The sequence below is a fragment of the Mobula birostris genome, chromosome 32, assembly GCF_030028105.1.
Source record: "Mobula birostris isolate sMobBir1 chromosome 32, sMobBir1.hap1, whole genome shotgun sequence".
Lineage (NCBI taxonomy): Eukaryota > Metazoa > Chordata > Chondrichthyes > Myliobatiformes > Myliobatidae > Mobula > Mobula birostris.
Window position 1 is genome coordinate 19,550,555 of NC_092401.1, and position 26,703 is coordinate 19,577,257.

Genomic DNA, 26,703 nt, shown 5'->3' on the forward strand with positions numbered 1-26,703 from the left:
ATGGACTGTGTTATGAATTGCTTAAGCATTTAAATGACTCTGTATTAATAGAAATTCTAGCATTGTTTAATTCAGTGTGGAAAGAAGGAAAATTACCAGTAGAACGGAAGCATGCGGTGGTAGTTCCAGTTTTAAAGCCAGGTAAGGACACGTCTAGTCCTAGTTCGTATCGGCCTATAGCTTTAACGTCAGTGCTTTGTAAAACTAGGGAACAAATGGTCACCAACAGACTTGTTTATTTTTTGGAAAATAAGGGACATTTTGCTGCCTATCAAAATGGTTTTAGAACTGGAAGATCAACAATGGAATCTGTTGCCCTTTTAGATTTTGATACTAAAAAAGCGTTTCAAAATAGAGAAGTAATGGTAAGTGTATTTCTAGGTATTGAAAGAGCATATGACTCACTATGGAGGGATGGCTTATTAATTAAACTCTATGATGCGGGAATTAGAGGAAGAATGTTTAATTGGATCAAAGATTTCCTTAAGGAAAGGACAATTCAAGTAAGGATAGGCAGAACAAGCTCCAAGTCAGTTAAAATAGGTAATGGTACCCCTCAAGGAAATGTCATTAGTCCAGTTCTTTTTAATGTCATGATAAATGATATCATTGATCAGGTATTGGATTTGGCAAATCATTGTTTGCAGACGATGGTGCAATCTGGAAAAGAGGAAGAAACATCAAGTATATATTAAGGCAGGTACAAAAGACTTAAAGATCACTTGAAAACTGGGCTAATAAATGGAGTTTCAGGATTTCTGCTTCTAAGTCCAAATATATGATTTTTGGCTTTAGAAGAAAGATTCCTGATTGTGAATTGTGTCTATATGATTCTCCACTAGAAAAAGTCAAGTTATTCAAGTTTTTAGGTGCCTGGTTTGATGAAAGACTTACTTGGAGGGTTCATATAGATAAAACAATTGGAAAGTGTGAGAAAGTTTTAAATGTTATGAGAAGTATTGCTGGATGCGACTGGGGAGCAGGGGGGAAACTATGTACTTAATATATCTAGCTATGATTAGATCAGTTATAGATTATGGTTGTATTGTTTATGGTTCCACTGCTACGGCAGTGCTTGGAAAACTAGACACTGTGCAGTCCAAAGCACTTAGACTCTGTCGTGGAGCTTTTAGAACAACATCAGTCCCGGCATTAAGTGTGGAGGTGGGAGAAGTGCCTCTGCATTTAAGACGAATTCAGTTGGGCCTGCAGTATTGGGCAAAACTAAATGGATTCAATCACAGCTGTCCACCAAAGTGACTTTTGCAGGGGAAGTCGGAGCGCCAAAGTAAAATTAAAAGATACCCATTTTTAGATTTGGTTAATAACTGGGCTGAGAAATTGAAACTGACTGAGGAAGACATAGTTGACCAAATTTGCTTGCCACCCGTCCCTTTTTGGCTCTTTCCAGAACCAGAATTAGACCTATTCCTCCTTTTTCAGCTTCAAGGAAGCAGTGCATTTTCATCAGCGTTGATCACAAATGAATATTTAAATAATAAATGGGGATCTTATCTGAAGATTTTTACTGATGGCTCAATGGACCCAGAGAGCGCTAGGGCAGGATTTGGGATGTATGTGTCTCAACTTGGAGTTAAGATTGGTCACTGGGTTTCAGATGGTGTTTCTGTCTTTGCAACAGAATTATTAGCAATCCTCTGGGCCTTATGGTGGATAGAAGACTCTTGACCACGTAGGGTTATCATCTGTTCGGATTCTGCTGTTGCATTAGAGGCTATAAAAGGGGGTAAATCAAAAGCTCGTCCTGACATAGTTATTGAGATTCTCTTAGTGTTATTTAGAGTAGAGAAGATGGGTTGTGCAGTTAGATTTTCATGGATGCCTGGACATGCTGGGGTGGAAGGAAATGAAATTGTGGATGGCATTGCAAAGTCTTCCTTACAGAGCAGGCAAGTAGAAATTAGAGTTCCCCTAGGCAGAGCAGAATTGAGAAGTAGGATTAAAAAAGGTATAGAGAAGAAGTGGCAGGAGGATTGGAAAAATGAATTAAGGGGCAGGCATTATTTTTCTAGTCACCCACTAGTTAAAAAGGTCTCAGACTGTTACTTTTTAAGTCATAGAGATATGGTGAAATTTACAAGACTTAGGTTGGGGCATTGTGGGTTAAACTATTATTTAAAGATAATAGGAAAACATGCTACTGGATTATGTGACTGTGGTAGTCCAGAGACGGTCCAGCATGTTTTGCTGAGCTGTAATCGATACAAAATTGAAAGAAGCATGTTGTTCAAGAGGCTATCTGGCTTAAATTTATTTTGGTTTTCTATTAAATCTTCGTTTGGCCATCAAGAGAACCAACATCTGATTGAAGAGTCTATCATTCAGTTTATACGTGAGACTAGGTTGTATTCGAGAATTTGAGTTCCTTGGAGTTCTGTAATTAATTATACATCCTGCGGAGGGCTGTAATACGCCTAGATGCGTCTAAACAGCAGGAAATAGAAGAAGAAGAACCCAATGTGACCACAGCCAATCCCAACTCAATTAGACAAGGCCAATCCAAACTTGGCCCAAGCATGAAGACTTGTAATATTTTTCTCTACCTAACCTCTTCAGATATGCAGTTGATCTGTTTACCACCAAATATCGACTAAGAACATGGGACACATACTGTAGTAACTGAGCCTGACCTGATAGAGTTTTATCAGGATGTACACCCAATCTGATCCGATCCAGGAATGTATAGTCAGGTCCTGTTGGCTTTGGGTCAGGCAGTGAGGCTCTGATTCCCATCCATACAAGTTCACAACTGAGCTGTTGAGATCTTATTCACAGATGTCTTGAGTAAAATTATTGATGAGAAAGCCTAGAAGAAATATTCTTCAATGGATATAATGATGCTGAAAACTGTTACATGCTCATATTGAGAGTGATACTGGCCCTGGTTAATTATCATAGGAAATCTTCCAATAATCATCACTATGATTACAGTAGTGGTTAAGTTATTAGAAAGTATTCTTTTGGATAGACAGACGTTAATTAGGGATAGTTAACATGGCTTTGTCTGTGGTAAGTTGTGTCTAACCAATCTTAGAGAGTTTTTCGAGGAAGTTACCAGGCAAGTTGATGAAGGCAAGGCAGTGGATGTTGTCTACATGGACTTTAGCAAGGTCTTTGACAAAGTCCCGCATGGAAGATTGGTCAAGAAGGTTCAGTCACTTGGTACTCAAGATGAGGTAGTAAATTGGATTAGACATCTGTTTTTCAGGAGAAGCCAGAGAGTGGCAGTAGATGGTTGCTTCTCTGATTGAAGATCTGTGACTAGTGGAGTGCCGCAGGAATCAGTGCTGGGTCCATTGTTGTTTGTCACCTGTAACAAAGATCTGGGTGATAATTTACAGATGACATCAATATTAGAGGTGTGATTGACAGCGAAGAAGACCATTCAAGCTTGTAGCAGGATCTGGACCAGCTGGAAAAATGGGCTGACAAGTGGCAGATGGAATTTAATGCAGACAAGTGTGGATTGTTGCACTTTGGGAGGACAAACCAGGGTAGGACTTGCAAGGTGAGCGGTAGGGCACTGAGGAGTGTGGTGGAACAGAAGGATCTGGGAATACAGATGTATAATTCCTTGAAAGTGGCATCACAAGTAGATATGGTCCCAAATAAAGCTATGGCCTTTATTGAATACAGGAGCTGGACGTAATATTGAAGTTGTATAAGACTTTGGTGAGGCCTAATATGGAGTATCTTGTCCAGTTTTGGTCACCTACCTGCAGGAAAGATGTCAATAAGATTGAAAGAGTGCAGAAAAAATTTACAAAGATGTTGCCAGGACTTGAAGACCTAAGTTATAGGAAAAGGTTAAATAGGTTAGGACTTTATTCCTCAGAGCAGAGAAGAATGAGCGGAGATTTGATAGAGCAACACACATGAAATGCTGAGGAATTCAACATTGAATGATGAATAAGCGGTCGACATTTTGAGCCGAGACCCTTCATCAGGACTGGAAAGGAAGGGGGAAGGTGCCAGAATAAGAAGGGGGTAGGAGACAAGAAGATGATGGGAGAAGTCAGGTAGGTGGGGAAAGAGGGATAAACTGAGAAGCTGTGAGATGATGGATGGAAAAGGTAAAGAGCTGGAGAAGAAGAAATCTAATGGGAAAGGAGAGTGGACCATGGGAGACAGGGAAGGAGAAGAGGCACCAAGGGGATGTGATAGGCAAGTGAGGCAAAGTGGTTAGAGTGGGGAATTAAGGAAGAGGGAAAGAGAAAATACCAAAAGTTAGAAAGATTGATGTTCACGCCATCAGGTAGGATGCTCCCTAGATGTATTATGAGATGTAACTCCTCCAATCTGAGACTGGCCTCATTGTGCAGGAGAAGATGCCATGGACTGACTTGTTAGAATGGAAATGGGTATAGGAATTAAAACGTCTGGCCACTGGGAAATCCCAGCTTTTGCAGATGGAGCAAAGTTGTCCTCCAATTTACATTGGGTCTTACCAATGTAGAGGAGGCCGCATTGGGAGCATTGGATACAGTAGATGTCCCTAACAGATCCTCGGGTGAAGTATTGCCTCACCTGGAAGGACAACATTTGTCATTGACTTGAGTTATTCTTCAAGATTTTCTTGAACTGTTGACCTTGCTAATATTGAACATAGAACATTCCAGTACCGTATGGGCTCTTCAGCCCACAATGTTGTACTGACTTTTTAACCTACTCACAGGTTAAGCTAAATCTTCCCTCCTACATGGCCTCCATTTTTCTTTCATCCATGTGTCTATCTAAGAGTCTCTTAAACATTCTTAATTTATATGCCTCCACCACCACACTTAGCAGTATGTTCTATACACTTACATGCTCTATATTAAAAACTCTACCTCTGATAACCCCACCCCCTCATACTTTCCTTCAATCACCTTAAAAGTATATCTTCTCGTATTAGCCATTACTGCTCTGGGATAAAATGCATTGGCTGCCCACTCCATCTGTGCCCTTTATCGTCTTGTGCACCTTAATCAGTCTGTCTCTCATTCTCCCCCTCACTAGGACTCTGCCATTAGAGCAGAACTGGAGGCGCATATAACTTCAGACCAAGATTGAGATGTCGGATCTCCCTCCCGACACAGCATTAATCATTCATATGGGTTATTAACTTCTAGTAGCCTCAGAGGCATTTTTATCTTTAAAGAGATTCAAAGTTGACTTCTGGAAAAGGATAAACACAAAGGATTTTGCAGATGTTGGAAACGTGAGCAATACACACAAAATAATGGAGGAACTCAGCAAGTCAGGCAGCATCTATGGAGGGGAGTCCTGAAGGGTCAGAAACATTGACTTTTATACCGCTCTACAGATGTTGCCTGACTTGCTGAGTCCCTCCAGCATTTTGTCTATGTTGCTTTTGGAAAAGGATCCCAGGCTGAGAGGGGTTTCCTCGGAGCTGCTCAGTAACTTAACAGGAAGAATGATGCGGGCTACACTTACACGGAAGACAGTTCCAAGGTAATGGATTTTAATGAATTTGGTGTTGAGTGAAGCTTTCTCAAAGTGTGTTCTCTATCTCTCCTCCTGCCACTGACAGGAGTTTAATCCGGAAGAGTTTTACCATCTACTCGAAGCAGCAGAAGACCATGCAAAGGAGGGTCAAGGTGTCAAAATTGACATCCCACGCTACATCATCAGCCAGCTGGGATTGACGCGAGATCCTCTGGAGGGTAGGAACAGGCTGTCTTCTTGTTTCATGTCTTCATTGCCTTTAGTAGCATATTGCTCGATGCACAACATTGCCAACTTCCAGCGCCTCCTGCAGTGCAGAAACAGGCCCTTCGGTCAATTACATCCATGCCAGACCTTATGCTCGTCTACACTAATCCCACTGCCCACATTCAGATGTTTCCTTCTAAACCTTACTGGTTAAGTTTGTATCTAAATGCCTCTGAAACATGTTGCTAGAGGAGCTGATGGAATCGTAATTGTATGAGTGGAAGAAAGTTTAAGGGGGGATATAAGACGAAGGTTTTTTACACAGTGGTAAGGGACTGGAATTCAGTGCTGGAAGAGGCTGATATATTAGTGACTTCAACTGACTCTTAGATAGGTACATAGATGATCAAAGATTTTTTGGGTTATGGATTGTGTAGGAGCAGAGGGTTAGATTGATTGTGGAGTAAGTTAAAAGTTTGGCACCATATTGTGGGCCGAAAGGCCTGTACTGTGCTGTATGGCTCTACAGCGTTCCCTCTAATTTGTAATGACCGGTGTGTGCAAAAACTCATGCAGTGGAACTTGTTTCCCGGTGACATCAATATGTGCGCACTGAATAATTTCTTCAACAAAAACAGTATAAATAAGCCAGTTATAAAATCTGCAGACAAATTATTGCAAACTCCACGTTGTCAACACTGTCTCGATAAGAAATCGAAAAAGGAAATGTGATTGTGCACGATCGTCAAATGTAAACATGCCATTGAGGTAGAGGGCGACAACCTTTTGTGCACAGTTTAAATTCCTTTGTACGCCAGTAGCCAAAGATGCGTGTGCAATCACACCTTAGGGGGCTCATTGCTGCTTTATGTTCTACGTATCTGATTTGACCACCTCCTCTGGCAACATGTTGAAAATCAGCAGTTAGAAAAATCCATACAAAACGTATAATATTTATAATTCAGAAGGAATAGTATAAAGCTGTTTTGTTGTCATAACTCTTAGAGAGGCTTTGACAGAAGTGTGTGGGTTGAGGGTAATTTGCAAAGGGGAGGAGGAAATTTATTTCAGTGGTGCAGTGATCTGATATTGATTGAAAGTCGGGGGGGTGATAACTGCATTTCAAAAGTCAAATGAGTACATCTACAAAAAAAGGAACATTTGCAAAGAGTTAGAAACGATTGAGAGGTGAAGGGTATCCTCTCAAAGAGAGAACATGGTGTTATGACCTTAGTTAGAAACATAGAAACATAGAAAATAGGTGCAGGAGTAGGCTATTCGGCCCTTCGAGCCTGCACCACCATTCAGTATGATCATGGCTGATCATCCAACTCAGAACCCTGTACCTGCCTTCTCTCCATACCCCCTGATCCCTTTAGCCACAAGGTCCATATCTAACTCCCTCTTAAATATAGCCAATGAACTGGCCTCAACTGTTTCCTGTGGCAGAGAATTCCACAGATTCACCACTCTCTGTGTGAAGAAGTTTTTCCTCATCTCGGTCCTAAAAGGCTTCCTCTTTATCCTTAAGCTGTGACCCCTCCTTCTGGACTTCCCCAACATCGGGAACAATTTTCCTGCATCTAGCTTATGTCCTTGCTCTTGCTGGGCCCTAGTACCTCTGCTTAAGAGCCAGTACACTGGTTTGGGAGACTTGTGGTTAAGTAGATCAGTGCCAAATCTGAGCCCAGATTGCCCACTTGTCTCTGCAGCATTGAAATCAAATCTCCAATTTGAGTCGTACCAATGGAGGTGCCAAATGAAAGCAAGCCCTTTGGTCCTCAACCCCTGAGTGTTGACAGACTATCCAAAAGTGAACAACACCAGAGGCTAACATCTGTCTTGATACCCACTTGACTTTAATGGCTGTGAACAAGGCTTGGAATCCCATAAACATTGGCCACACAGAATATTGGTCTAGTAAAAAAGACTCCTAGCAGGATATTGCTGGAAGTGTGCGCCAGTAGCGTTTGAGAGATGAAAATAGGGATCTTTTGAAAACAAAATGAATTGACATAATTCAAGTAAAGGATTATCCATTTGCCAGAAGAACCCTGTTCCCCGGTACAATGGCAATTCAAGTTATAAGTCCATAAGACATAGGAGTAGAATTGGGCTATTTGTCTCATTGAGTCTGCTTCGTCATTCCATCATGGCTGATCCCTCTCAACCCCATTCTCCTGCCTTTACTCATCAAAACCATATCAAAGTCCTCTAAATACACCCAATGACTTGGACTCCACAACTGTTTTGTGGCAATGAATTCCACACATTCATATTCCACAAGTTATAGAATACTGAACATGGTCTTAATGCAACTCTGTCTTAATAACGCAGTTAAGGAAATTCAAAGCAAGGACTGCAGACAGATTAATCCACCCAGCCACCATCTTGTGTTTGCCTTCTTACAGCTCACCCTCAAACTCTACGTGCTGGAGCTCAGTGCTGGGGAATAAAGGTTTCCAGTTCCCGCATGTGTGAGAGGGAGACCTGTTGGACCCAACATGCTAACTTACCTCTCCTTGTGTTCTTTCACACAGAGATGGCCCACCTGGACACGTACGACAACGCAAACCTCAACACCCAAGAGTTGGTGGACCTGATGGATGTGAGTCATGTCGACACTGCGATATTTTGTGCTTCTGTTTGTTGCTAAGCAATGCAGAGTCACGGTGGCCATGATCCCTGCACTGCTCAGTGCTGGACCCATCATTAACCTCATCACTAACCTCATCACGTCTGTGTGATTTTTATTTTATTGAACCGATACATCTTTAGACTATGTGAGGAAACTGGCACACCTGGAGGAAACTCTTGAAGTCCATAATCAGCTCCTTGGTCTTGTTGAGTGAGAGTCTATTGTTATGGCACCACTCATTCATATTTTCAATCTCCCTCCTGTGTGCTTGATTTGGCCAACGACAGTGGTGTCGTAAAACTTAAATATGGCATTGGAGCTTTGCTTAGCCTGATAGTCATAAGTATAAAGTGAGTAGAGCAGGGGGATAAGCACACAGCCTGTGGTGCACCCATGCTGATGGAGATTGTGGAGGAGATGTTGTTGGCAATCTGAACTGACTGGGGTCTGCAAGTGAGGAAACCAAACATCCAATTGCACAATGAGGTATTGAGGCCAAGGTCTTGAAGCTTATTGATTAGTTTTGAGGGGTGATAATATTGAATGCCAAACTGTAGTTGATAAAGCGCATCCTGATGTATGCATCTTCACTGTCCAGATGTTCCAGAGTTGAGTGAAGAGCCAGTAAAATGGCATCTGCTTTGGGCCTTTTATGCTGGTAGAAAAACTGGAGTGGATCCAAGTCACTTCTCAGGCAGGAATTGACATGTTTCATCACCAAACTCACAAAGCACTTCATCACTCTTTTTTTTAGTTTTTTCAGTTCTCAATCCTTTAACTTCCCACTAATGTTTACTGTATTATATGCCCTCTCTTTGGCTTTTATGTTGGCTTTGACTTCACTTGTTAGACACGGTTGTGTTATCTTTCCTTTAGAATACTTCTTCTTCTTTGGGATGTATATATCCTGTGCCTTCTAAATTGCTTCCGGAAATTCCAGCTATCGCTACTCTGCTGTCATCCTGCCAGTGTTCTTTTCCAATCAATTGTGGCCAACTCCCTTCTCATGCCTCTGCAATTTCCTTTTCTCCACTGTAATACTGACACATCTGACTTTAGCTTCTGTTTCTGATGCTTCAGGGTGAATTCTTACCCCTAAAGGTTCTTTACCTTAAACTTTCTAATCAATTCTGGTTCTTTGCACAACACCTATTGGAAATGGCGGAAGGTACGGAGAATTATGTGCTGAACGCGGAGGCTAGTGGGGTAGTACTTGAGGACAAGAGGAACCCTAAACTTGGGGTGGTGGGTGTTTGGGATGAGGGCAGATGTGCGCAAAAATGGAAGGGATGGGGCTGAGGGCTGTATTGATGGTGGAGGAAGGAAAGCCTCTTTCTCTGAAGAAGGAAGACATCTCATTAGTTCTGGAATGAATAGCCTCATCCTAGAGCAGATGTGGTGGAGACAGAGAAACTGAGGGAAGGGGATGGCAGTTTTACAAGTCCAGGTAGCTGTGAGAATCAGTAAAATTATATAAGATATCAGTAGATAAGCTGTCTCCAGAGATAGAGACAGTGAAATTGAGGAAATGGAGGGCAGGGTGGAAGTTGGAGGCAAAGTTGATGAAGTGGACGAGCTCAGCATAGGTGAAAGAAGCAACAACAATGCAATCATTGATGCAGCATAGGAAAAATTGGGAAGTGATACTTGTGTAGGCTTAGAACATAGACTTTTCATGCAGCTTAAGAAAAAGCAGGCATGGCTGGGACCCATGAGAGTGCCCATGGCTACACCTTTTGTTGGAAGGAAGTGGGAGGAGACAAAGGTGAAATTATTGAGAGTGAGGCCAAGTTCTGCTAGACGGAGCAGAGTGGTAATGGAGGGGAACTAGCTGGGTCTGGTGCCCAGAAAGAATCTGAGACCTTCCTGATAGGGGATGGAGGTGTATAGGGACTGGACATCCATACTGAAATTGAGATGATTGGGGCAAAGAACTTAAAATCATTGAAAAGATCAAGAGTGTGTGAAGTGTCACGGATGTAAGTAAGAAGGGACTGAAGTGGGAGGGATAAAACAGAGTCGATATATGCAGATACAAGTTTGATGGGGCAAAAACAAGCAGAATCAATGAGTCCACCTGGACTGGCAGGCTTGTGGATCTTGGGAAGGAGGTAGAAAAAGGAGGTTTGGGGTAAGGGCACTAAGAGGTTGATGGCAGTGGATGGGAGATCCCCGGAGTTAATAAGGCTAGTGATTGTGTGGAAGACGATGGCCTGGTGCTCCTTAGTGGGGTCCTGTTCAAGGGGCAAGTGAGAGGAGTCATCTCAGAGTTGTTGCCTGGCCTCAACAAGGTAGGGGTCAGTCTGCCAGACTACTGCAGCACCGCCCCCCCCCCCCCATATGTGGGTTTAAATATGTCCAATGACTTGGCCTCCACAGCTGTCCGTGGCAATGAATTTCACAATTTCACCTCCCCCTGGTGAAAGAAGTTCCTCCTCTTCTCTTTTCTAAAGGTATGTCCTTCAATTCTGAGATTGTGCCCTCTGGTCCCGGACCCCCCCCACCACCCCATACAGGAGATATCCGCCCCACATCCACTCCAGCCAGGCCTTTCAGTATTCAGTAGTTTTCAGTAAGATCTCCACACCAGCATTCTTCCAAACTCCAGTGGTTACAAGCCCAAAGTCATCAAATGCCAGTCGTACATTAACCCTTTCATACCCAGGACTGTTCGTGTTTAAAACAGCAAGTGACAATGGGATGGAAAGAGAGTCAGAGGCAAGCATAGAAAAGTGTGAGACAACAATGACTTTTAATTGCAGTAAAAGCAAACTGTTGGAGCAACTCAGCAGGTCACTAGGTGCCTCAGTTTCTTCCCACATTCCAAAGACGTATGGTTGGAGTTTGTAAATTGTGGGCATTGTATGTTGGCGTTGGAAGCATGGTGACACTTGTCCAGTACAGTTGTCACTGATTTGATTTGACTCAAATGAGGCATTTCACTTTGTTCGGAAGTACATGTGATAAATAAAAATGATTCTTTTTTTTCTAACCTGTGGAAGGAAATGGATAATTGACATTTCAGTTTGAGACCCTTCATCTGGATTGACTGCCCAGACGAAGGAGCTTAATCCAAATATCAACTGTCCACTTCCTTCATGCTGACACATTAGTTCTTTGAATTTCCAGGATCTCCAGTCTCTTGTGTATCCATGTACTTTGAAATTGCTGTCTACATTGCACTCTGTTCTGTGTATCTTTAGCACTTTCACTGTCCATTCTGTTCCCCTGTCAGATTCCTTCTTTTACCTTTTCCACTTGTCACCTCCCAGCTTCTCACTTCTTCCCCTCTCCCCCACCTACATACCTTCCCCCACACCTAGCTTCACAAGCTTCCAGCTTGTACTCCTTCCCCTCTCCTCATCTTCTTATTCTGCCTTCTCTCCCCTTTCTTTCCAGTCCTGATGAAGGGTCTCAGCCCAAAACTGACTGTTTATTCCTCTCCGGAGATGCTGAATTCCTCCAGCATTTTGTGTGTGCTACTTGACTTTTTTCTGTCATTTCTTCTGCATCTCTTGCACCATTATCTGCGATCATTCCCTCCCTCTTGTCCCCTGTCTCTGCCCTACCCTTGCTGCCTGTGGATATGTACACCAGCCCGAAATGGAGCAAAGAACTGTCTCCAGGATGCCTGAGGGAAAGTAAACATCCGTCCAGAGTAACAGCAAGAATGGTTGATTTTGGAACTGGCTACGTCTCACAAACCAAATGGAAGCATGTCTCCAAATTCAGCATAGGCTTGAGTCAGAGGAGAAGGGAGATGGTATTGACCAGAAACCTCCTAAATAATGAAATCAATCTAATCTACTAAAGCTAATAATTCTACAGACAAGCTTTAAAAGTTCCTCTTCCCATAGACTCAAGGTACTGGATGGTGCCATTTACTGCCACTTGCTGTAAAAGAATTTCTTTGCCAGCCAACAGCACAGTTATGCATAGGGCAGGAGAGTCCAGCTACATCCACCCCCACCCCGACAAACATTAAGTACATTAAGGAAGCTTGTGTGTGTACAGTACATCTAATTACAATATGGTGTATCTCTAAAAGGATCAGATTTAATCTTTGTGCTCACCCTGGGGAGAGGTCATGGTGACAGAGTAAAGCAAAACTCAAAAGCAATGAGAAAGAGACACAAGGATAGCTCAGAGTCTTACATCAAATTATAGAAAAATTTCCACTTCCATTTCTGCTTCATTCTGGATGATCTCCCTCCCTTTTGCAATCCATGAATTGTACATGCATGCTGCTGCCTGTTCTCCTCTCGCTGAATGTCCTCATTTTAAATATCTTCATGCCCCCCCCCAAGCTGCTTTCTAACTTTAGTAAACCCTCCGATGCTTATCTCCCTGTTAACTCTATATGGCAGAGACTGTACTATCTAGACACCTCTACAATTGCCCACATACCCTACCTCCCCCACTTCCCTCTAGACAAAACCTCACACCGTGCATCCCCCTTAAAACCTCCCTCACCTTGATGCCCAATTATTTGATTGCACAGTCAAGCTCTTTTAGGCGAATTGAGTTTCATCTAAAGAGCTGATCGATGCAAAGTGTTGAAAAATCCTACCCACAACCTGATGTTTCATTTGCCACAGGGTCGCGGATCTGCTGGTAAACCCACAAAGGCACCATCTGAAGAAGACTTTGACACCATCAAACTAATAAGCAACGGAGCATATGGGTAAGTTAGGTGAAGTCATGGGGCAGGTATCAGGATGGTGGATGACTAGTACCAGACAGCAGAGTTTGAGCATGCTATGGCAATTGGTGAGTTTAAGTTCGATTAATTAAATACATCTGGAATTAGTCTGGAAACAAGTTGTCACAAATTGGGATCGTCGCTGATATCCTTCAGGGATGGAAATCATCAGACCTTACCTGCTGTAGGTCTGCACGTGTTTCCAGACAAACAGAAATGTTGTTGACTCTTAACTCTACCCTGAAACAAGCCGTCTCAGCTCAGTCCAGGGACGTTTTGGGACGTGCAAACATTCTCCTTCATCTTTTATGAAAATCCTGGCACTCAAAGCTCGGGGCTGTCAACAGCTTCCTTGAGATGCCAAATGGTGATTGGAAATGAATGCCTACCTTGGCAATGGTACCCATGTTCCACGAAGGAAAAAATAGAAATGGAAATGTGCTTGCTGGAGACTAGCAAAAGAAGAGATGTTACTTTATTATATGGAGGGAAAATTTGGAAATAAATAAAATAATTCCATTGATTTTTAACATGTTGGCAATGAAGTTGCAATGTCCACATGGACATATTACTGGAATTACGTCACATCATTTCCCAATTCCAACTACTTTTAGACCATAGACTAGTGGTCGCCAACTGGTCGATCTTTCAGACTTTCCCAGTAGATCCCGAAAAAAAAGAAAAATGTGCACTGGACAGGAAAGACCAGAAGTAAAACCCCGCAACCCCGGAAACAACCTCTCTCTACAAACAGTGGGAGTATTGCTATATTACCATTATCCTCATTGGTGTTAACTTATCTTTATAATGCTCACATTTCAACACTTCTCCCCCTTTAAATTCCAACATTCCCCAAATGTAAAAAACTGGGAAGCAAAGAACAATGGTGTCATTAGCTTACGTACCCCTGAAACTTAGTGTCTCAGTAACAGTTTACCAATACAAAACACCTGAAAAACGTGGCAGATTCAACATTCAGTCCAACAAAGGAAACTGTCCATTCAAATATTCAGTCTGTCAGGAGATTTGCGAGGGCGCTGTGCTGCAACAGATGAAATTATTAAATCTAAGTACAGGAGCTGTCTTACTGACAGACACCTCACAGACTGTCTCAGACTGGCTGTCTGTAGTTATGAACCAAATTTCAGAGAACTAGCAGAAAATATTCAGCCCCAGTCATCACACTGAGTGCAACAGTCAATTTTTGTTCCTTTAATTTTCGTGTTGAAATAAAATTAAATAATGAAACATAGAATTGAAGGTGTGGTAATGTGAGCATTATAAAGATAAGTAATACTAATTAGGATAATGGTAATATAGCAATACTCCTGCTGTTTGTAAAGAGAGGTTGTTTCTGGGGTTGTGGGTTTTACTTCTGGTCTGTTTGCCTGGTGCACATGCGTGTGTCTAGGTCGATCTTGCCTTTTACTAAGGCCGAGGTAGGGGATCTTGGGCTGAAAAAGGTTGGCGACCACTACCAGAGACCAAAAGACATAGGATCGGAATGAGGTCTTTGGTCCATCAAGACTTCTCTGTCATTCCATCATGGCTGATTTTTTATCCCTCTTAATCCCACTTTCCTGCCTTTTCCCTGTAACCTTTGACACCCTTACTAATCCAGAACCCGTCAACCTCCACTTTAAATATACTGAATGGCTTGACCTCCACAGCCATCTATGGCAATGAATTCCAAGGATTCACCATGCTCTGGCTAAAGAAATTCCCCTTTAACTTAGTTCTAAGTGGATGTCCCTCTATTCTGAGGCTGAGCCCTCTAGTTTTAGATTTGCCCATTTTAGGAAACATCATCTCCACATACACTCTATCCAGGCATTTCTATATTTGATAGGTTTCAATTAGAACCCCCTTCATTTTTCTGAACTCCGGTACTCCAGTGAATACAGGCTCAAAGCCATCAAGCACTCTTCATGTGTTAACTTTGTCATTCCCGGGATCATTCTCGTGAACCTTCTCTGAATCCGCTACAAGGATAGCACATCCTTTCTTAGTTAATTCCTTATTTTTAATAGCAATAGACACAATCATTGGCTTAGGAAAATGCACATTTGCTTCGTATAGCTAGTCAGTGTGTCTCAGACTGCTCAGCCGATTCCTGAATAATTTTTGACTCCTAGGGCCATCACAGGGAGGTGGGAGCCACGTACTGGAGTCCAAATTCCTCGCCGGCAGAGGAGCAGATGAAGCACTGGAGGATATTAGCAGCCGCTCTCTTACGTGTGGGAGTTTGTTTGTGTTCAATTAGAACAGATGGTACAAATGTTATGACCCCTAGGGGTGGAATTTGTGTGACAAACAGATGGATGCCAACATTATGCTTCATATTAAGATGATGAATATTGGGAACCTTTCTGCAAAAGTTCAATAATCCTTCACTTTTGAACACTAGTTGGCAGACGGAGTTATGGAGGGAGAGATAAATGGGAATTAATTAGCATCAGTATCTCAGGGAATGTTGTGAAACATCATAGGGATAGTAGGGGAACATTCAGCCCTTCTGGTTTGCTGAACTCTTTTGCTGAAACTTTCCAATTGGCTCCTTGATTAGAAACTGTGCATCCAGCTGTACTTCTGAAATTCGGGACCATTGAAGTCAATGGATTTCTGAGTCAGGTTCACCTCTATATCCAATTGAAGATAGTGGAGATAATTCCAAGGATGAATTAGTGGGTAACATCTTGACCAAACAAACATTAAGTAATCTTGCTTAAGACCATAAATCAGAGGAGCAGAATTAGATCATTTGGCCCATCAAATCTGTTCCACTATTCCATTATAGCCGATTTATTATCCCTCTCAACCCTATCCTACTGCCTTGTCCCCGTAACTTTTGATGTCCTTACTAATCATGAACCTATCAACATCTGCTTTAAAAATACTACAGCCACTTGCTACAATGAACTCCACAGATTCGTCATCCGTTGGCTAAAGAAATTCCAACTCATCTCCATTCTAAAGGGATGCACTTGCGTTCTGAGGCCGTGCCCTCTGGTTCGAGGCTCCCCGAAGATAGGAAACATCCTCTCACATCCGCTCTATCTTGCTTTTTCAATATCCAATAGCTTTAATGAGATTTCCTCCACATTCTGGTAAACTCCAGTGAGTACAGAGTCATCAAACACTTGCATTCCTGGAATCATTCTCGTGAACCCCCTCTGAACTCTCCCCAACGCCAGCACATCCTTTCTTAGATTAAAAAAGATAAAACTTTATCACGAAGGAAATAATTGTTGCAAGGTTGTTCAGTCAGAAATATGTACTTTAAAAGACAAAGTGTAAGCATTGAGGTACGAAAAAATACAAAACGTGCATTAAAAAGTAATGGTGCAAAATACAAATGTGCATTGAAACCGTGTACTTATTTATTTAAGGATGAGGAGTTGTAGCCACAGGGAGAGAGGATCTCCTGTGGGGTTCATGGCGCCCCTCGTTGGAATCAGTCTGTTACTAAAGGTGCTCCACTGTTTGTCCGGTATGTCATGGAGGGGGTGAGAGGGATTGTCCATAAGGCTCTGTAGCTTCTGCAGCATCCTCCTCTCAGATACAACCACCAGGGAATCCAGTCCCACCCCCAGAACAGAACCAGCCTTCCTGACAAGCTTACCGATAAGGGGCCCTAAACAGTTCACCTGGCTTCAGAGGCATTGGCGGACCAATTTCCAAATTTCCTGATTTCGCCCTGAAGCGGCAAGTAAGGGTGCAGTATGTGGCCAGATCAGTTCTTGGACTGATGGGCGCAAACAGGACACTGAGAGCTCAGACTGAACGTCTGCTCCAGCTAGGTTGATGTGGATTCAGATCTTCCACTCATCCAAGATCAATTTGGCCAACCATTCTATAAGTCCCGGCTTCCCTGTTCTGGGGAACATCTTGGCCACAATCCCTCCTCTTGGTCCAATTTAACATTTGTAGATTGGACCAAGTTACATATACTGTGTCTTTCCTGGGGATAGTTTTGGTATATCTGATTTACACTCTAAACCTATCATTCGAAACTCACATCACTGGTAGGAGAAGAGTTAAGACACACTGGCAGCGTAAATAGTTTAATTGGACACCAGAATCGATTGTACTCACTGTAGAAACTGGTTACTTTAAATGAATGGGCTCTCATTTTGCTTTCAGTGCTGTATATTTGGTGAGGCATAGAGAGACCAGGCAGCGCTTTGCAATGAAGAAGATAAACAAACAGAACCTGATTCTCCGAAACCAGATTCAACAGGCGTTTGTGGAGCGTGATATCCTTACCTTTGCGGAGAACCCATTTGTTGTCAGTATGTTTTGTTCCTTTGAGACCAGGCGGCACCTCTGCATGGTAATGGAGTATGTAGAAGGTGAGTCATTAGATTGTCACATCACCAATGGTGGGCAATCTTAACGTTTTAACATTAGTGAATATATGTTTCTGATTACTTTAATATGAACAAAATGGCATGCAGGAAGTATATTTTCCCTATCAGAGTGGAGATGGTTGGTAAGAAAGGAAGAGAGAGAAACAGAGTGAAAGGGAGAAAGAGAGAATGAAAGAAAGAGAGGGAGAAAGAAAGAAAGCTTTATTTGTCACATTCCAAGGATTGTGATGGGGGAGCCCTGCAAGTTTTGACACATTTCCAGTGCCAACATAGCACAATAGTGTAGCAGTTAGCGTAACGCTTTACAGCGCCAATGACCCGAGTTAATTTCCACTGCTGTCTGTAAGGAGTTTGTATGTTCTCCATGTGACCGCATGGGTTTCCTCTAGGTGCTCTGGTTTCCTCCTACATTCCAAATGTGTACAGGTTAGTGGGTTAATTAGTCACATGGGTGTAATTAGGCTGCAGGGGCTCGTTGGCCCAGGAGGGCCTGTTATCGGACGGTATCTCTAAATAAGTAAGATAAATAAGTAGTTTGCCCACAATTCACTAACCTAACCGTGCGTCTTTGGAATATGGGAGGAAACTGGAGCACTTGGAGGAAACCTGTGCGGACACAGCAAGAACATACAAACTCCTTACAGACAGCACAGGAATCGAACCCCAAACAGTGATCGCTGGCACGAATTGCTCTGCTGCCATTCCTCGGTAACCACACTGCTGTGATTGGCTGAGTTTGATCATTGTTCCTTTCGTACCTGCTCTGCGCTCACTGCATGTTTACAGAATAATTGGCCTGCTTTTATCGGTAGACTTTTATCTAGTTTATGTTTCCTTTTGCTTTTTATTTGAACCACCAGTGTTCCGGGTTCAGATGCCGGTATTCTGAGTAAATTGTTTTTGTACGTTGTCCATGTGCAGTGAACCTAAATCCACAGCATCATCAATAGAAATTGCACATTATCAAATGGATGACTTTGCATATGAGAGGGAGAGTATAAAATGTTGGACAAAAGGTATCTGCAATCTACAATGACTTGAGGTTTCTATGTTAGAGGAGTAACTGAGTATATAAATGAATATTGTCTGCCACATCTAACCCTAACTGTACAATTGCATCAAACGTAATATCATAATTAATCTTCATTCCATTCACCAATTCAGACTGGGACTGGTGGGCATGAGAGATGCCAATGGGAATTAGTTATGGTTTTACAATGACAGCAGCAAATGAACTGCCTTTAGATGTGACCGGGCTTCTTCAAGCATACACAAGCAGAGCCTTGCACTGGGACCATCTTACAGGAGATCAGGGAAAATTCCCCTAGGTCCTGGCCAATATCTGTCACTCGATCAACAACAGCAAAACATACTAGTGAAGAAATCCCCTGACATTCACAGAGGTGCATTAGGTTGTCACTGTCTTCCGACAGCTGTTTTGGCCAAGCTGCTGACAAGGTTCAAAGCTTTGGGTGCTACTGACCCAACATTTACGCACTGTACAATGCAGAGAGCAGCAAGACCTGAATAAATGAGATTCCAGGGGTTGATGTTGTGCCCGGGTTGGGCACAGAGCTTCTGATCAGTGGGGGGTGGAGCTGAGATAGAAAGTTGAAGGTCAGAAGTGGGTGGGAGTCAGGTGATCGTTGATGATCAGTTTGGGGGATATTCCAGTTGCTGATTGGAGGGATAGGCATCCACAGTGGGATAAAGGTCAACATGGGTGAAGAATGTGACCTTTAGAGTTCAGTTATGATGGGGTTGAGGCCCAATGGAAACATGGGGAGTACATAGCTTAAAATGGGTCCTCCTAGTGGGTCCACATCCATCGGTCGCTCAAAGTTGCCGTGTGAGTGATGGGGTGTTTAGAAGGCACACAGTATGTTGGTCTTCATTAGCTGGTGAATTAAGATCAAGAACTACAAGGAAATGTTGCAGTTCTATAAAACCCCGGTAAGACCGCACTTGGAATATTGTGTTCAATTCTGTTCATTATAGGGAGAACGTGGAAGCATTAGAGAGGGTGCAGAGGAGATTTACCAGAACGCTGTCTGGATTGAAGAGAATGCCTAATGAGGATAGGTTGAGCAACCTGGGGCTTTTCTCCTTGGAACGTGGGAGAATGAGAGGTGACGTGATAAAGGTGCACAGGATGATGAGAAGCACAGGTGGCGTGGACAGCCAGAGATATTTTCTCAGGGCAGAAGTGGCTAACACAAGGGGGCATAATTTTACAGTAATTGGATAAATATATGGGAGGGGTATCAGAGATACGTTTGGAGAGTGGTGGGTGCTTTGAATGTGCTGCCAGGGATCGTGGTAGAGGCAGATACATTAGAAACATTTAAGAGACTTTTAGATAGGCATGTGGATGGTAGAAAAATGGAGGGCTATATAGGAAGGAAAGGTTAGATTAGGTTTAATCTTAGTGTAGGCTAAAAGGCTGGCACAATATCATGGGCAGAAGGGCCTATATTGTGCTGTAATATTTTATGTTCTGTGTTCTTCACTGTTTGGGCAACTACCCTGAGATCTTCTTTGATTCATATGGAAGTAGACCAAGCAAGTATGGGAAAGCCTGCTGTTGTCGGATTAGCCTGAGACTCTACGGAGATTGAAAATCCAAGAACTGGCATCTGTATCTGCATAGCAAGGGGTCCTGTGTATGTTAACTGACAGATGCAAGAAGAATCTGGAATGAAAAATCCAAACTATGCAATCAATGCATAACTTCACAATCATAGAACTCAGTTCACTGAGTGTATGATGGAAATTTGGCAATTGTCTTCTTACTGCTGCACAGTAATGGAAATATATTGTTCCCAAACTGACTGCAAGCGTTGTCTGTAAAATGGAACTTATTTCATCTTAAGTGTTTTGGCCTGGCCTAGCTGATGGTGCACCTATTAAAAACCTCTTTTTTAATGTATGTTAGAATATGTAGGAATTGTGTGATTCTTTGGAATAATTGCGACCTATTCGGCTGCATTCTTCCTGGCATTCATTCTATATCAGCTGTACCTGGAAATATTTGAGTGACAGATTCTGCACATCCCTGTCACAACCCCTCTGCTCCAAGGTTTAATGATTGCCTTTAGCAACTGGGTGATATCATACTGCTTCTAATGGTCTCAGCAATGAAGATGTGTAAATTAAACAATGGACCTTCCTAATACATTGGGGTCTTCAATCTTCTTTTCAAACTTGCAATCAACACCTCCCATCCCAGTGGAAGAAAGCTTACAGGAAGGAGTAACTTCCCCCACCTCATCACTGCGTTGACTCCACAATTACAGACTCACTTTCAAGGACTATACAACTTAGTATTATTTATTTGCCTCTATTTATTATTTGCCCAGTTTTTCTTTTATGCACATTGGTTGTTTGTCACTCTTTATTGATTGATTAATTTACAGATTCAACATAGAATACGCTCTTCTGACCCACCAAGTTATTTATAGTATTTCATAAATTCTATCATATTTCTTTATTTTCCTGTAAATGTCTGCAAGAAAACTAATGTCAAGATAATAGATGGTGATGTATATGTACTTTAATAATAAATTTACTTTGAATTTTCCCATTTAAGAACTCAGATTCCATGGTGAACTGGTTTGTGTGATTGAGCTGTTAATGTTTGATAGAGAAAAGCTGAATAGTTACTGAATATAGATGTGCCAGAATCACTCAGAATCTCATCTCTAGCACTTTCCATGCAAAGTTGCATTCCACTTTGCAAGCACTGAAATTCTTGACTCTTACGAGCAAGCACATAACCTGCGGTTAGGATGGTGCATAAATAGTGGATCTTTTTCTTTGGAATGTTTGACCTTTCAGCTCCTCAAACCTGTCAAGTTAGACTGGAAGTGATCTTTATATAAATAGCGCTTACTCACCAGTTCCATATACTTTCCCCAACTAAAGCCCTGGAAGCTAGAGAGTGAAGTCTCCAAACATTTTAGCAGCACTTAAGTGAGAGAGTTCACAGATTTTTCACAAAAGTTTGTTGAATGAAATGCTTGATGATGCTGTGAGTGATCCCCTTTTGCTTCACCCCTCCAAGTAGAAAGTTTTCTGTTTCTTATCAAATACTCTATTAGTTCAACTGTGAATACCAGCCTAGCCTGGCAACCTCTCCTCACCATTTGACCCTCATGTCATTTCCTTTTGCAGGGGGTGACTGTGCAACGTTATTGAAGAACATTGGAGCCTTACCAGTGGACTTGGCCCAGATGTATTTTGCAGAAACTGTTCTGGCTTTGGAGTACCTACACAATTATGGCATCGTTCACCGAGACCTAAAGCCAGACAAGTAAGTTTAAGGCTGGAACGTGGTAATACGGACAGGAAAAACCCATCTGGTATCTGCTGGGAGGTAGAATTAATACTTCAGATCAGTCTTAATGAAGTCTGAACTTGTCTTTACCTCTCTTCACAGATGCTGTTTGACCTCTTGGGCATTTTCTGCCTTCGTAATAGAGTAGTTCATTGGGACCCAACTGTTGTACACAAGCTTCCTTTCACTTCGTTTTGTTCCTTTCTCCTCCTTGCCCTCACAGGCGTTCGTCCATCTTAACCACAAGAGATTCTGCGGTTGCTGGAAAACTTGAGTGACCTATGCAAAATGCTGGAGGAACTCAGCAAGTCAAGCAGCATCTGTGGAGGAGAATAAACAGTCAACATTTCAGGCTGAGACCATTAAGACTGGAAAGTACTGGCTTCTGCCCCCTTTCTTTCAAGTCCTGCGAAAGGGCCAAGGCCCAAAACATCGACCGTGTATCCCTATCCATAGATGTTGCCTGACTTGCTGACTTCCTCCAGCATTTTGTGTGTGCCATTCATTATTCTTAACCTGGATTAATACTTCTTTGAACCACAGACTGATCCGTTTGTATATCACTGCGTTCAAACAGAGTCAAGAAAAGCCTGTGTTCATTTCCCCAGCAGCTGGTGGCATTTCTGCCTACGCTAATTGGGCTAAGTAGCGGCAATCCTTTGAGGTAGTGGCTGCGTATTCCAAACCACTCGGTGAAGCTAGTTTCACTGCTTCTTCTGTTTAGGGAAGCTGTGATCATTTAGCCCTGCGCAAAAAGGCATATGCATTCAGTGGCCACTTTCATGTGTACCTTCTGCACCTAATAAAATGGCCACTGAGTTTACATTCACGGCCTTCTGCTGCTGTAGCCCAGCCACGTTAAGTTTTGACGTGTTGTCCATTCAGAGATCCGCTTCTGCACACCACTGTTGTAACATTGGTCATATGAGTTATTGCCACCTTCCTGTCAGCTTGAACCAGTCTGGCCTTTCTGCTCTGATCTCTCTGATTAAATAGGTGTTTCCACCCACAGAGCTGTCACTGGCACTCAGCAGTTTCTTTTCTTCTGTTTCTTGCACCATTCTCTGTAAACTCTTGAGGCTGTTGTGAATGAAAATCCCAGGAGATCAGGAGATACTCAAACCACCCTGTCTGGCACCAACCATCATTCCACGGTCAAAGTCACTTAGATCACATTTCTTTTCCCATTCTGATATTTGATCTGAACAACAACTGAATCTCTTGACCATGCCTGCGTGCTTTTATGCATTGAGTAACTGCCACAAGATTGGCTGATTAGATATTTGCATTATAGCACAGGTGTACCAAATAAACTGGCCACTGAGTGAATAATTAGAGGCTTCAACTCAGCATCATTGAGGGAGAAAGGCTGAGGATATTGTCCTTAGGGGCAATTAAAAAACAATACTCGGGCCAGCTGTTGGCGCAATGACATCAGCGTCGAACTCTGGAATGGAGGTTCCCGGGTTCGAACCCAGCCGGGTCCGCTCCTGAGTACGTTTTCCATCCGTGCTGGGTTGAGAGTCGAGATCGCAACTTGACCTTGTAAAATAATGGGAAAAATACTGCAAAATATCTGTGTGATGAGTGGCACACCACACAGTCTCTCTCTCTAGCTCCGTGCCTTGTAAAAGGCATGAAAAATACATCGTCCCGCCAACATCGCACACACACAGACGCACGCGCACAGACACACACGCCAAAAAAAAACAATACTCACACATGAAAACCAAGGTGAATAAAATAGTGAGAAGGAGCTTCATCCTTTGAAATTCTGTAGAGCAAATGGGTAATATGTTGTGCGTCAGGTGTCCTGGGTTGGAAATGATGGGACAGTTGTGCATCATCACATTCCTTTTTAAGTGAATCTGAGTCAGAATCAGGTTTATTATCACTGACATACAGTATGTCATGAAATTTGTTGTTTTGTGGCAACAGCACAGAACAATATACAAAAAAGCTATAAATTGCAATAAGAAATGTATATGCTCTTTTTGAATTGCTAATTTAATTTTATATATTTAATCATTTAAATATTATTGAATTACACTACTGTAAATGACTAATGCAAAAAAGAGCAAAAATAGGCAATCTTAATGAGTAGGTTCATTGTCCATTCAGAAATCTCATGGTGGAAGAGAAGGAGCATTCCTGTAAACAAGTTCATGTCTTCTACTCCCTGATATAGCGATGAAAAGAGGGCATGTCCTGGGTGATGGGGTCCTTAATGATGGATGTCCCATTTTTGAGTCACTGCCTTTCGGAGATGCCCTCGGTTCTGGGGACAGCAGTGCCCTTGATGAAGCTGGCTGAGTTTGCAAATTTCTGCAGCTTTTTTCCAACCCTGTGCACCGGCCCTTCCATACCAGGCAATGAGGTCATAAAGATTTACGTAATCCTTTGTCTTCAGCAAAGAGAAATAGGGCTCAGTTTGCTATCCTAGTCTGCAGGTACCTCAAGGCATGGTCCTTCTGTCCATGAATATTTCTGCAGTAGATGAAGGGATTACCCTAGTTGGCTCTGAGGAGTGAAATTTCTTCTGATGTTCCCCGCTTCCCCGTCGATTTACGAGCCAGTCTGTAAAGCTGCAGGAAGCCTTGTACAGTCGGGTTACTCGCCGAATCCCGTTAAGCATTTTGTTCTGCCTGGTCACTACCCCAACACTTATTCCTTTGCAGTCTGCTGATAACGTCAATGGGTCACATTAAGCTGACCGACTTCGGCCTCTCAAAAATTGGACTGATGAGTCTCACGACAAATCTCTACGAGGGTCACATTGAAAAGGATGCCAGGGAATTCTTGGATAAACAGGTAAGATTATTAAATTCGTAAACATGAGAAAAATCTGCAGATGCTGGAAATTCAAGCACACACACAAAATGGAACGCAGCAGGCCAGGCAGCATCAATAGGAAGAAGTATAGACGATATTTCAGGTCGAGACCCTTCATCAGGACTAATGGAAAAAAGAGATAGTAAGAGATTTGAAAGTGGGAGGGGAGGGGGAGATCCAAAATGTTAGGAGAAGACAGGAGGGGGAGGGATGAAGCTAAGAGCTGGGAAGTTGATTGGCAAAAGGGATACAAGGCTGGAGAAGGGGGAGTTTCATAGGACGGAAGGCCTTGGAAGAAAGAAAGAGGGAAGGGAGCATCAGAGGAAGATGGAGAACAGGCAAGGAGTTATTGTGAGAAGGAAAGAGAGGAGAAGAAGAAGAAGAAAAATAATAAATAAATAAATAGGGATGGGTTAAGAAGGGGAGGAGGGGCATTAACGGAAGTTAGAGAAGTCAATGTTCATGCCATCAGGTTGGAGGCTACCGAGACGGAATATAAGGTGTTGTTCCTCCAACCTGAGTGTGGCTTCATCTTTACAGTAGAGGAGGCCGTGGATAGACATATCAGAATGGGAATAGGACGTGGAATTGAGTGGCCACTGGGAGATCCTGCTTTCTCTGGGGGACAGAGCGTAGGTGTTCAGCAAAACGATCTCCCAGTCTGCGTCGGGTCTCGTCAATATATAAAAGGCCACACCAGGAGCACCGGACGCAGTATATCACACCAGCCGACTCACAGGTGAAGTGTCGCCTCACCTGGAAGGACTGTCTGGGGCCCTGAATGGTAGTGAGGGAGGAAGTGTAAGGGCAGGTGTAACACTTGTTCCGCTTACAAGAATAAGTGCTGGGAGGGAGATCGGTGGGAAGGGATGGAGGGGGACGAATGGACAAGGGAGTCGCTTAGGGAGCGATCCCTGCAGAAAGCAGAAAGTTGGGGGGGGAGGGAAAGATGTGCTTGGTGGTGGGATCCCGTTGGAGGTGGCGGAAGTTATGGAGAATTATATGTTGGACCCGGAGGCTGGTGGGGTGGTAGGTGAGGACCAGGGGAACCCTATTCCTAGTGGGGTGGCGGGAGGATGGGGTGAGAGCAGATGTGCGTGAAATGGGAGAGATGCGTTTGAGAGCAGAGTTGATAGTGGAGGAAGGGAAGCTCCTTTCTTTAAAAGAGGAGGACATCTCCCTCGTCCTGGAATGAAAAGCCTCGTCCTGAGAGCAGATACGACGGAGACGGAGGAATTCAGAGAAGGGGGTGGCATTTTTACAGGTAACAGGGTGAGAAGAGGAATAGTCCAGGTAGCTGTGAGAGTCAGTCGGCTTATAGTAGACATCAGTAGAGAAGCTGTCTCCAGAGACAGAGACAGAGAGATCAAGGAAGGGGAAGGAGGTGTTGGAAATGGACCAGGTACATTTGAGGGCAGGGTGGAAGTTGGATTATTAAATTCTTCCTTTAAGTTTTATGGCCATTGTGAATTATGCTGATGAACAAGAGAGAGTTTCTACTTGCTCTTGGCTCAGTTATGGAAAAGCTCCATCTCCTCCTAAAAGTTTGCACCACAACTTTCCCTTGAGTAGGTTGTCTGTGTGAAGTACAGTATATGGATGCAGCCTTGTCTTTCAAGCTGTCAGAAGAAGATCATAGTTCAGTATGAACTGGGCTCAAACGATGGGAGGATTTGCAACGTTTCTCAAGTGTTCTTATGACACAGAATGAGGCCATTTGGTCCATCGGTCCTATGATGTCAGTCCAATTCTCCCTCTTATTTCCCTATAACCTATTTTCTGTCACATAGCCATTGATGCTCCCCGATCCTCCTTCAGTCCATCTGCATAAGGAGTGATTTGCAGTAACCAGTTATATCTTTAGATTCAACATGATTGTGTTGAATGCTGAGCTGTAACCAGTAAACAGCAGCCGGGCGTACTGTGGGTATTGATGTCGTCCAAGGTGTCTAAGGCTGGGTGGAGAGCCAGTGAGACTGCATCCGCTCTAGGCCTACTATGGAAATAGGCAAATTGCAGCGGGTCCAGGTCCTTGCTTAGGCAGCAGTTGACTCTGGGCATGATCAACTTCTTGAAGCTCTTCATCACAGTAGGTGTGTGTGCAACTGGGCAATAGTCATTGTGGCAGCTCACCCTGCTCTTCTTGGAC

General features: G+C 43.1%; 1 protein-coding gene across 1 annotated transcript in view; it reads left to right on the forward strand.

The window, feature by feature from the left end:
- The window catches only part of LOC140191074 (microtubule-associated serine/threonine-protein kinase 1-like), a 127,033-nt gene that overhangs the window by 34,840 nt on the left and 65,490 nt on the right, over positions 1 to 26,703 (forward strand). The window contains exons 9-14 of the mRNA XM_072248149.1: positions 5,555 to 5,687; positions 8,217 to 8,284; positions 12,913 to 12,998; positions 17,160 to 17,368; positions 21,560 to 21,698; positions 24,401 to 24,533. Of these exons, the coding sequence (XP_072104250.1) occupies positions 5,555 to 5,687; positions 8,217 to 8,284; positions 12,913 to 12,998; positions 17,160 to 17,368; positions 21,560 to 21,698; positions 24,401 to 24,533 (768 nt within the window). The remainder of the gene's footprint in view (positions 1 to 5,554; positions 5,688 to 8,216; positions 8,285 to 12,912; positions 12,999 to 17,159; positions 17,369 to 21,559; positions 21,699 to 24,400; positions 24,534 to 26,703) is intronic.